At 40.3% G+C, this 12,676-nt stretch overlaps 1 protein-coding gene across 1 annotated transcript; it reads left to right on the top strand.

The window, feature by feature from the left end:
- Positions 1-222: 222 nt before the first annotated feature.
- GJD4 (gap junction protein delta 4) lies at positions 223-4,688 on the top strand (the record flags this gene model as incomplete). Its single annotated transcript, XM_080339320.1, has 2 exons — positions 223-286; positions 3,502-4,688. The coding sequence occupies 2 exons, from the start codon at positions 223-225 to the stop codon at positions 4,686-4,688; spliced, it is 1,251 nt and encodes a 416-aa protein (XP_080195446.1).
- Between the last annotated feature and the right edge of the window lie 7,988 nt (positions 4,689-12,676).

A 12,676-nucleotide genomic window follows, 5' to 3' on the forward strand; every position in this document is an offset into this window, starting at 1 on the left:
AGATTTAATCCCAACATCTGAAACTAACAGTCCTGTTCAATAATAAAAATAATCATTCATCAATACATTGGTGTGGCTGGGTTTCTCATTTCCATCTTCTATCCTTACCAAAAATTCCTTCCTTCTTTTTTTTCTTTATTCCAGATCTAGGTGTAAACTCATTTGGAAATGCTGAAATCACTGGGACATTGGGAGCTGTAAGTGGTGTGAACCTGTTCAAACATGGAGCGCTGGGACTCGCTGGGATTTTTGATTGTCACGCTCAACTATAATGTGACTATTGTAGGTAAGTACTTAAAAAATACCTCTAATTTCTTTTGCTGTTCCACATCCTGAAGCCACCCAAGTGTCCTACTGGTAATTGACTTTAATACCTAGCTATGCATCTGTGATCCTTACAGTAAGAACATGTTATTTAGATATGTGATAAGAGTAGTTATTTAGATATGTTATTTAGATACATGATAAGAGTGGTTCTTTTCTTGTTAAATAGATTTCTACTCCCTTTCTGACAGATATTTTCTGAACTTCATGGAAAAATTCTGGCAAGGTTTTCAAATTTGACTCTTCTTGGTACCAGGGTTTCCAATCAGCTCTACTGACTATTGTAGGGTTCACAGTGAAAACAGACAGGAGTAGCACTTTATCTATACCACGTAAAGTGAACCATAGAACATATGCAATAGCTTTAGAGATGAATTTAAAAGTTTAAAGAAGGGAAAAAATACTCCTCTTTTTTACAGGAAGAAGTTTGTGTTTTATTACTATTGTGGTTAATTACTATTGCTTTTCATTCTTTGATTTTTATAAATAAACAAAATTCACATGCATTTAAAAAAAATACAGTATGGTTTTCCTGAGCTAATAGTAGCCCGAGTACTTTTTCCCCCCCCTTTTTTAAATTCTTATTTAATTAAGGCACTGATCCTTTTTCATGGGCTACTTTGATCAAAGTGTGAGCCAGAGGAAATCTTTCACGGGCATTCCAAAGACCCTTCACCTCCAGTCATGGGCAGTCGCTGTAGTTTGTGCTGTGCATTGCAGGGAATATCCAACTAAGCCACAGGGGGGTCAGTGAAGGGGCTTGTTCTAGTACGTTTAATCAAGACTGAATCATTAGGGAAGGTGATGTGCAGGGGGGTTATCTCTAAAGTGTATGACATACTAAACAACTTCCTAAGGAACCATTGATTTTTCTTAAGCAGCACTCCCTATTGTACATGTTCTAATTAAAAATTGATAGTGAAATAGCATGTAGTATTTTGAGCCTAATTAACTAATGTGCTTCAAATACTTCGGGGTCCTCACAGGGAAAAAATGTTACCTCGAGACGAAACATCGCTTGCTAAAGATGACTGATTCTGTGCAGCTTTTTGTATTGACCCACAGTATGTCAAAAGAGAGTAAGAGTACAGCCTGTCCCCAAAATGCAGGACACTGAAAACACTGCAAAACCATAATTAAAGTTCAGGTGATTAAAGATAAAATCAAAAGACCTCAATTTATTTATGGTTAGATAAGAAATCATTTTGCTAGGAGCAGGAGGTTCCTCTGATGATCTCTCCTATAGCTTATGTATCTTTAACCTTTTCCCGGCAGTTTTTCCACTTCGCAGGACAGTTTTACTGTTCTAGTCCATAATCAGCCTACTAGTCACAAATGGTTTATATGGGGCATTCAAACTGCATGTGCAGTACAATAAAAGTCATCATACATGGTTGCAGAAATATTTGAATATTTTAAATTCACACCTACTACAGGAAAATAGCTTTATGGGCAATAGAAAATAATATTGTTCAAGACAATACCTGTAAATATTAATAATTGTATGTCTTATAGAAAAATGCTCTGAGATCTGGATTTTAAAAAGCCTTTAGAATGTGCATTGGTGCTATTTCACAGGCTGCCTTTAAAACCTTGAGTGCATGTGAGAAGTGCGATCACTATTAATTATTTGAGGTTTTCAGTTTCTCAACCATTAACTCCATGTAACATTCTTCTCTTTGGTCACAGAGCCTTGCTGTTTGTCTGTCTGTGGTTACAACTGGTTTCTTAACCATTCCTTAAAGCATAGAATTAATCTTATCATTCTTCTATGTTTTTGTTGCTACTGGTGGTTTGTTTTTTGTTGTTGGTGGTGGTCATGTTGTGGGTGGTTCTTTTGGGTTTTTTTTCCCTTTTTATTCCAAAGTGGTTTTTTTCTCTTTTCCTGGCATGCTTGAAAAATATGTGAAATTAAAACAGGGGATTATTTAGTTAAATTACTTTTTAAAAAGCACATAGGGAACTAATGACAGGACTCAAAAGGAAACCTGGGAAATTCGAGTGCTAAACTTAACTTCAGATGTTGGATTTTTCCATTTATTTGTCCAGAATACATGTTTTTGATTTTTGACAAAATAACAGTGTATCTTTAGGCCTTCCTGTCCTGCTCATAAAAAAGATTTAAAAAAAAAATAATCAATACCTTTCTCAGTAATACAGCAGCGTGTGTAACTGTGCAAAATTTTTGAATAAAAACCTACCCCAACCAAAAGCCCTCCAAGAAACTGTCAACGACCATACAGTCTCATTTAAAAGATGTGTAGGGTAGCAATGCCTGATCTTTCACTGCTCTTGGTGTAATAGAATAAGGATAAGGCCTGATCTTTCCAACCAAAGTGTATGGGACCAAGCCCTATCCAAAGAAATCATACGAAAAAATTCAGGGAAAGATGAAGTAAGCTATGTATGAAAATACCAGACTTGTAAGGCTTCACTTGGTGTTGCTGTCAGGACAGAGGGAGCTTTTGGTCTGAATGGAGAGAGAAGCTGCACACTACGGTGAGCAAAGTTTGGAAGACGTGATTAAGATGGGTAACCAAAGCAGCAGCAAAGAGAAGTCACTGGGCTTCACATGTGCAAGTAAATGTACATTGGTAGAACATTTTGCATAAGCTTGCTACTAGCACCTGTTAACTAGCTCACTAGTAAATACCGGTCTAGACACAAGAGAGATTTTGTTTTCTATAGTAAACTTTATGTAAAGTTTCATGGCCAAGACCAAGAACAAATACTATGTCATGGAACAATGTTTTGTATCTAGAAGGATTTCATTCTCTGTTTGCAGATCTATATTATTGAAATAGGACAAAATTCAGGTGCAGAGGTATGAACCCAATAGCAAGGAAGAACTGTACGTGAAATGGGATTATTAACTCAATTGTGAGCTCTTTTTATCAGATTTGGACGTGTTCACAGTGTTTTTGTTCCAGTTGGCACGGCTTATTTTGTGTCAAACTCCAATACTGTCAAATCTAGATGAAGGTTATGGAATGTGTCAGCTAACACATTTTCACATGAGTTTCAGTCAAAACAAAGCCAAAGAGGAGCTTTCAGGAGGGGACACTGAGTACAGAGGCTATGTCTTCAAATTCCTTGTGTATAGAGAGACTATCGCTACATTATCTATTTTCCTTTCGTTCTCAGTGCTCTGACTCTTTTTCTTCTCTTCTCTTCTAGGAAAGATCTGGCTAATGTTAATAATTCTGCTGCGGATGGCAGTGGTAGTGTTAGCAGGCTATCCACTCTACCAGGATGAGCAGGAGCGCTTCGTCTGCAACACCCTGCAACCAGGATGCTCCAATGTTTGCTATGACTTGTTCTCTCCTGTATCTCACTTCAGATTCTGGCTCATTCAAACTGTGTCTATCCTGCTACCTGATGCTGCATTCAGCATTTATGTTTTGCACAAGGCAGCTATGTACATTGTAAAAATGCACTGTTTGGTGCATGGATACAAAGGGAATAAAGGTTTATCAAGCCCCAAAGACCCGAAGGAGGTCTGTAGAAGTGCTCTTGTTAATCGATTAGATTGCAGTGCAGACAGCCTAATTGTCCTTAATTTTTCTGGGGCATATACAGTTCATCTTTTTTTTAGGACACTGCTTGAGGCTGCCTTTGCAGCTGTCCAATATTTTCTTTTTGGGTTTTTTGTTCCTGAGCGTTTTTCCTGCTACCATTCACCTTGTACAAGCACAGTTGATTGTTATATCTCCCGGCCCACTGAGAAATCCATCATGATGGTTTTCATCTGGGGAGTCAGCAGTCTGTCCTTTCTGCTTAGCCTTGCTGATCTTGTCTGTGCCCTCCGAAGGATGACAGCAAGAAACCAAAAGAACCAGCTGCTGGCAAACCCCCACGTAGAGGATGAGTGCGTTTTAAATCTTCCCCCAGTACAGCATGGTAGCTCTTCTCCACCTCAAAATCAAGACTGTCCCGTATCAAATAGCAGCCAGACCACTGATGGCTCCTGCTCACTTCTCTCTGAAGAGGAAGAAGAGGCTGTTCTTCATCCTGAGGTGGTCTCTCAGCAAACTACCAGCACTAACCTTAACAGCAACAGCAATAAGCCCGGTATATCAGGAGATCTTGCTGTTGAGCAAGACAGCACTGAAGAACCCTTGTGTGCTGGTGACCACCAAGGAACGGCATGCAGGCGAGCCAGACCCAGGCTTCAGCAAGACTTCATTAAAGACACGGCCCTGACTTTGAGACCTCAGATCAAGTCTCACCTTGGAGTTTCTTCCTCTGTAGTTCAGAGCAAGCTTTTAGGATACTACCCTTCAGCTGAGCTAAAAAACCCTGATGCACAATCAAATTATAGCAGTACTAGTTGCTTGAGGTCAAAAAAGTCAGAGTGGGTATAAAGCCTCCAGTGAACACTACCCCATGACCCTGGCAGAACACATCATTGCACCACTGAGGAGGTTTCAGGTAGTTTCAGCTGGATCCCTGGCTGAGGTTATGCTGCAGAGACACTGCTATGCTGTGTTCTTCCATGGAAGAGGAAGCAAAAAACTTGTATAAGAGTTTGAAGGATATTACGTTAAGGGAACTGTTCTTTGGAAAATGTAACAATTTTATGTTTTTCAGAGTGTTGCTTTAAAAAGCTGTGGACTGTCACTGATGTGACTGACCTTGTTTTCCAGGAGTCCGTGTGAACACTTTTTTATCCTAACCTAGTTTTTTTTGCAAAAGATTGAGTTTAGGAAAGGTGTGACTTTTAAACACAGTTGTACATTGTCTACTGTCAGAAGGTTAATTTATCTCCTCTTGCTAAATTCTCTAAGCCCTCTCTAAGAAAGGATACCCAAGCAAGAAGAGTAGACAGTGAATAAAATAAAAATACATGTTTTGTTGTCAAGTTAATGTGTAAAAATACCCTTGGGTCTTACTGATTGAAAGCTACACCCATGCTGGTTAGCAACACCATGGCAATACCTTTCTCTGACCCTGAGATAACTCCGTTATCTTCCAAAATAGGGTGACGACACACAGATTAGCTGTTGAGAGCGGTCCTGTGCTGGAGAGTTGCTGAGAAGGTGAGTAGGAGGTGCAGGGGGTGCCCCAGCAGCTGGGCAGTGCAGGTGCCTGAGCTCCAGTGCCCCAGCTCTGGCACTACTCACGGTGCCCTGGTGTAGATGTCCTGCTGACATGTCTGCAGATGTTCTGTGTCTCAACCTGAAATTGTAACACTAGGCTCTGGATTTCAGCGGGGGGATGAGTCACCTGACCTGTTTTAGGCATTTCTGAAGGTAAGATGAGTCACTTTCTAGATATACCTATTTCTCCCACAGTGTGATTATCTCAGACCCGGGCTTAGGAAAAGTGGTTTATACCCTGAGAGAAGGATATAGCAGCAATGTCTATATCAAAGTACTCAGCCTCTTTGTCTGATAGACTTCTTAATGCTAATCATTTGAAAATGTGTCTAAATTGAGTGAATCACAGATTTTATTACTGTCATGCTTTGTGCTTTCTTTGAGTGTTAATTCTGTTACATTTACATAAGCGTGGCCCAGCACTGAAGCACAGCAGTGCATGAACTGAGTTATCTTTTAGCTACAAGCCAGTGGGGATTGAAGGTTGCATATACCTGCAAATCACCAGTGGGAGTGGATGTAGAGGAGCACGTACTCAGATAAATGTACTAGTGGTAGTGTCTTACAAAATGTTATTCAGAGTGTTGCAAGAGCTGGTATTTGTAGATGCTGCTTGGAGCTGGAGTAGCTCCCTCTCCATTTAGACCCATACAAAGAATAAACCACACACAGATACAGTTTTGCTCTTACTCTGCTGTATGACAAGTTTCTGTGATAGCTCAATGACTGGCTCCTCTGTGCAGAATATCAAGGGACAACAGCTTTTATATTGTTCTTTTTCTCTCCTGTGGATGCAAAAGTCTTTAAGACAGTTTGGCTCATAACATCTGTGTATAATTTCTCACTGATGCCAGGTAAAGGCTAGCACTTAATTATCCCTCATCTTCTGTATCCCCTCAAACATTAGGTAGCTTAATAGATGGACAGAACTGCTCTTTGGATTGGGAGGCAGAACGTACTTTGGTCTGCAAAATACTTTGGGATCCTGAGGTATGCTACAGAGGTTTTTAATTACTACCTTCTAAGTAAATTTTTCCTCTCTATTAGCTATGTTTGTTTCTTTTATCATGAGTGCTTGTTGTATGATTTGTCATTTCCAGGGTAGGAGCAGCATTAATTATTAAACTTATCATAGGCAGAAAACTATTAAATATTTAAACTTCTCATCTTCCAAAGCCTCTTAAACTGGGCCTGTGCTGATTACACATACCATGACAAAACATTGCAGCAATGAAACCTCTTTTGAGTCATTGCATCTTCTCAGCTGCCAGAAGGAATGCAAGGAACAGATGTGGATTCAGTGTATCACGTACATCCCTCAGCGTAAGATATAAATAGGGTAGGATAAATAATAAATGCGTTGTGGCTGGACACAGTTTGCTTTTTTGTGTCTGTAGCTAGACATCTTTTCATGGCTAAAGAGTCTCATTTCACATCAGAAAGATCCTCTTTGTGCCTGAAATGGAAAATGGAATTAGTGAACTTCTTCCTTATTCTGTTTGCAGTTTCTTGTCGTGAAATTGCGGCATTTGGTTTGTGCCACTCAGCTGCAGACCTGGCTGCTTGAAGGACTTGTGGACCCTTTGATTTGTAATTCAGAGTCAGTGTAATAAGCACTTACTGTGTTTAGAAAACCTGCATACTAAAAGAGCTGGGGTTGTATGGGATTTTCACTGGGGACTGAATAGAAGCTTCTGGCATCAATGACCTGCTCTATGGGGATGATTCTCTGAGTCTCTTCTAACAACTATTTCCAAGTCACATTTATTAGTTACAAAGACATGGTTTTACTAACTGGTTGGATCTACTAGCAAGGGAAGATGTGCAAATGTGTTTGAACTGTTCTGAGCTTCCACAGCTCAAGCAAATGAGATCATTGGTAGGGGTACCTGCAATGGGGAGGAGGAGGTGGGAAACAAGATCTATTTTGAAAGAACATAGAGGATCATCTCTAATTTCTCCTTATAATCAATATCACTGAATGTTAAGGTGCAGTGAAGATGTCTAGATCTCCTAGAAAGAGTGAATAAAGGAAGTAATAGATGAGCAAGGAAGAAACAAGATTTTCTGCTATGTAGGCAAAGATTTAGTATTTTAAATTTGTGAATTGGTTCCATAAGACCTTCAGAATGTATTTCATACTCAGAAAAATGTTACAAAATCTGCTTGTTAAGTTTGCCAGACTGTCTTTAAATCTTTTCTTAACTCATCTACTTCAGAAAAGCATTTCTGAAGATGTGCTGAAAACACATTACTCCTAATACTGCCCTCGGGAGGCTTTGTCTTGCATTCAGACAAAGCTGCCATAGCTGCGGCGGGTACAACTTGCACCCTGAGATGGGTTTATGGAACAATACGTGAGCTACATATATTGCTCATCCAGCCTCGTTGGTCCTGAATATGAAACTATACAGAAAACAGCTGGGATCCCTGGAAATAAGAGCTGGACCTGAGCAGGAAATCTGTGATAAAGTAGTTTTCACAGAGGAAATAATTTTTTTTATTGGAAAGTTATAAAATGCCTAAAGAGATGTTGTATTCTTGGTATCCTTAACTGCATCATAGCACTTCTCTTGCTAAATTAATATCTACTAGGTTACTGGATACCCAGAATGTACATGTTTACTATGCAGCAAAATCAAATGTCACTGTGAGTTTCTGCAGTATCAGCCTGATTAGAAGAAAAAAAAATAATCATTTTTTTAACTCTAGATAAGACAGTTTAAAAAACTTATTTCTAAACAAAATGTTAAAAATTCTGTTGTTTTGTTTTAGTTTGGAATATGTATTTAAATACTGAAATAGAAGCAAAACACCAAGTTTCAATCAGTTATAATCACTTTCTCCTCTTTCCACACGCTCTAGATTGGGTCACTTTGATTTATTCTCATCAGCATAATGGTGAGCTGTGACTCTCCTGTCTCTTGTGAAATACGCTGTAGACAGGTGTCTAGGGAATGCAGCATTTCCCACTAGCAGCAGTTGTTCTCCACAAGTCTCTCAGTTCAGACCAGAATAAGTATTAAATCTGAATTTAACAATGTACAGAGATCCTTAGTGTATTCTTTCAAGTTATTAAAATTATCTGCCCTTGTGTGATAGATCATTATTGCAGTGATTATCTTCCTAGAAGGGATCATTAAAGAGGATATTAATTGCACATTATTTTATTTTAATGTCATTATTACAATGGAGAACAGATAAATTATTACTGCTTGTAGTATTTTAGGATAATAAAGAAATGCATCTCCAAAAATAGGCAAGTAGAATAGTTGAAGAGGCTGTTCTTTAACTTCTGTCTTTTGTACTAGTTTTAATAGCCCGATGTTCAACTGATAGAGAAGTGATTTTACAATGTAATGCTCTTACATTGTAATTTTGTTGCTGAAACGTTCTGCAAATTAGTTGATCTCTGTTCAAAGTTGTAGCATGAACTCTTGACCTGCGAAGTGCAGCAATACCAGCCCTGAAAAATGAGTTCACCGAGGCAGAAATCTCATCAGAAGGTATGAATTGTGTCTCTGTAACTACAATTATCCAGCATCCATGGAGTCAGCTTACAGCCACAACCTACTTCTCTAGCTGTTGCCTTCTCCAAATTCGCCTTCTATTTTCTTCCATTTGGGCTTGGCAGGCAGAATGTCCCAGGCCATGGCCATAACTATAATTTAGTTATGGGAGTACATGTACAGTGCTAACTCCAAGGGCTGTTTCATGATTCTGTGCCATTCACGAGGTGGCAATACCAGGAGCTAGAGTGGTGTCTCTAATTCAGGGTCTGTAGCTAAGGCTTTGGGTTGAGCAGTGGATTAGCTTTGAAAAGCTTTCACTGATCAACAATTTACGGAGCGAAGATGATGGCAGATTCTGAGCTTTTCTTCAGAAACACAAGTTTACATATGTAAGTCTTCAAGAAAGATGGAGGACTTGGGGTCAGCAATCAGAAGCAAGTCCCTTCACTTCTGGCTGCCCTGTGTGTGTAATATTTATTTTGCATGTGGGACTTTAGGGACCACACACCAGAGTGTGTTTGGGGATTTTCTTTCACTGAATGTGTTGCTTCTGGCAAAGAAATAACAACAACGAAAAGAAATGGAAGATTTTGACCTCGCAGAGTGAAATTTTCTCTGTGATTTCCTGCCTTTTCCTCATATTGAAGATAGACGTGGGGTTTGTTTGTTTGGGTTTTTGTGTGTTTTTTGTTTGGTTGTTTGTTTGTTGTTGTTGTTTTTTAGAAATGGACAAGATGCTTTTAGAGCCTCATGGGGCTTGTTAAGCAATGCCTGCCTTATCCCTCACAAATTAGGCACCCACTTAGACACCCACTCCTGCTCACTTCTCTACAAGTCCATGTGAGTGATTCTTATTTCTGGCAGACCATATACAAGGCAATCAGCTCCTTCTTTCCAGTACCTGCTTTTTCCCCAAAGGTCTGTGCTATCCTTGAAGGCATAGTTATATTTGTAATTAAAGGTAGGCAGATGTACAACTCCTGTATAAGCTGGCTAACAAATCCAAGCTTTTTTTCAGCTTCAATAAGCCTCTTTCTAAAGCCTTTTTCTGAAACATAAACATGAAATAACATAGTTTACTAGATGCAATGCATTGATAGATATCTGTATGTACAGGCTCACCAGCGACATTCACATATATCTTGGTGCTCTGCGTGGAAGGAATTCTGACCTTTGAATGACTGGAGAAAACCACAGAATTTGCATTGCAGCCCCACTCCTGTCTCCCACCAGTCACATGGAACTGATCCCATGGAGCACAAACTTGTATGAAATCCAAAAGATGACCCTAAATTAAGGAATGATGTAAACACAGATTTTTTTATTTTTTATTTTTTTTTTGTAATGAAGATAGATAGGTAGGCAGGTAGGTAGATGGGCAGTTAGACAGATAGATACACAGACAGACATGGTAACAATTATCCACCTCATGGACTGGAGACAGGTGAAACACAGAGCTACTTCAATTTAGAAGAAATTAATCTCAGTTTTCAGAGTCTTTAGTAATAAAGGTAAGGTTGAATGGAGCTTTGAACAGCCTGGTCTATGGAAGGTGTCCCTGCCCATGGCAGGGCTTGTTAAGCAATGCCTACCCATGACAGGATGGTTAGAACTATATAGTTTTAAGGTCTTTTCCAACCCAAACCATTCGATGATTCTATGAAATGTGCAAATAAATAGGGAATAACTTCTCCAAATTGCTCATGTCTGAGAAACATATTTCCTGACTTTTGATCAGAAATATTGACAACCCCTTAGAGCAACAGTCTCATGTTTCCTGTTTAGTTAGCGCTCTGTACTTCAGCAAAAATTCTTAAAATGGTACCAGCATGGTTTAAACTTGGTAACTGACATTTCATTCCTCCTCAGGATGCTATTACTCTCACACACACACACAAAAAGGGAGTTCATTAAAACATTTGAGCAGCTGTTCTATTCTTATGTGAGATTCCTAGAATATTCCTACAAGGCTCACTTCCAGAAAAAAATTTGGCTCAGCACACTTCACCTTTTGAGAAGTTTTGCTAGTATAACCCGAAGATCCCACAAATTAAAGATAAAGGCTTCAGCAAAACATTTAGACTGTTCACTTCTGTTGAAACGCTTGTTGATACCAGTGGGTAATATTCTTGTTGTGCAGGACCTCAGGTCCAGACTACTACAAGCTGGGCACTAGCTCAATTTAAATATTGTCCCACACTGTTTCTGACAACAAATTCTATACAAATTTTGCCCTAGTTTTGGAGTGTATGCATAGAGATCATAAGAACAGTTCAGCTGGGGCACCAAAATACAACTTTGAGGACCTTCCAGACCATAGAAAGCTGCCCACTGCAGCCCTGCAGGTCCCTGCCAATACAGACTGAACTCCTTAAACATGGAGTTTCTGTTGATTCATGAGAAATTAGCAGGTTAGTTGAAATGAATCCACGCTTTACGGCTACAATGAGGAACTGTTGCAAAGCTAAGGCCACCTTGCAGAGCAACCCTTCATTAGGTATGTAATACAACTGCACGCACACCTCTGTGCCTGCCAAGTTAACAATAGATAAATTTATCTGGACTGGAGAATCAATAGGATCTCCCTTGAAACTGGACTTGATAGAAGACCTCGCTCACCATCTCAGTGAGGGCTGGGCTCCCTCGGTTGAATCTTCCCTGCAATTTGGCACACCACCATGCAACGTGCATTTAAGTGTTTACAGGAATTATTTTGTAGAGAGAAAGTGCTAGCTAAGTGTCAGCTACTTCCAGTTTTGCCAGTCTCTTTCTATTCTGCCTGCCTTGATGCCAGGAGATGTCTCATGGTGCAGAAGGCTGTGGTATTCCACTATACCAGCTGCACCCCATGTGGGGCTGCCCAGCTGCCAGCATGCGTCTCAAAAAGCAGCAAGGTACAGCCTCCCCCACCCACCCTGGAGTACCACTTGCACCTTTTTCAGGATCTTTGTCAGAGTGTGTTTCCAAAAATGAGGCAGAACTTGTTTACCAGACCACCTGTGTTGCTGTACTGGTTGTATCTGATTGTGTATCTTCACTTTCCAGCTTACCAGCAGAAGCCAGCCAGTGCCACACGGTTACTGAAGAGGCAGGATCCTAGTATGAAAGATGGTCCAGGAATTGGGAAAATGTGGTGATAAGCATGGTCTTTAGCTGCATAGGAAGCATTCCCTCTTGCTGTGCTTCCCCTCTTTGCCTGTCTTTGCCCCATTACCCTACATGGCACTCGTGCCAGGATGAGATGGGCATCCTTGAGGCAAGCAATGGAAAATGCATATAGGCACTATCCACCTCCTGGATCCCCCAGCCCCCTCCAACTTTGTCACAGGCCAGCCTGTCTGTACCCCGGCCTAACCTCCTGTGTGCCCCAAACCGTGGTAAATCCATTTTCCAGAAGCGATTTCAGCCCCTTGATTTCATGCGGGCTTGGCAGTAGCTCTTACACTGGCGATGTTTTCTGTCCATCCAGAGCCACCTCTTAGAGACCTTTGTGTTTACCAGAGCTCAGGTGGTTATTTTGGGGAAGGTGGTTCCCATTTGTACGTCAGTCCCTGATAATTTGAAGCAAATGCCACCAGGAGGGGTGGAAGCAGTGATGAAATGTAGTGTGGGTGACTGAAAACTTCAGGAAAAGCTGCTCTGCTTGCAGCCCTAGGGCTTCTGCAGATCTGGGGTGATCTTAATTGGCTTCATTGGCCAGGCTTGTATGTGAGAGAAAACCCTTTGCAAAAACTGCTGTAG

This window comes from Nesoenas mayeri (genome assembly GCF_963082525.1).
Source record: "Nesoenas mayeri genome assembly, chromosome: 2".
Taxonomy (NCBI): Eukaryota; Metazoa; Chordata; class Aves; order Columbiformes; family Columbidae; genus Nesoenas; species Nesoenas mayeri.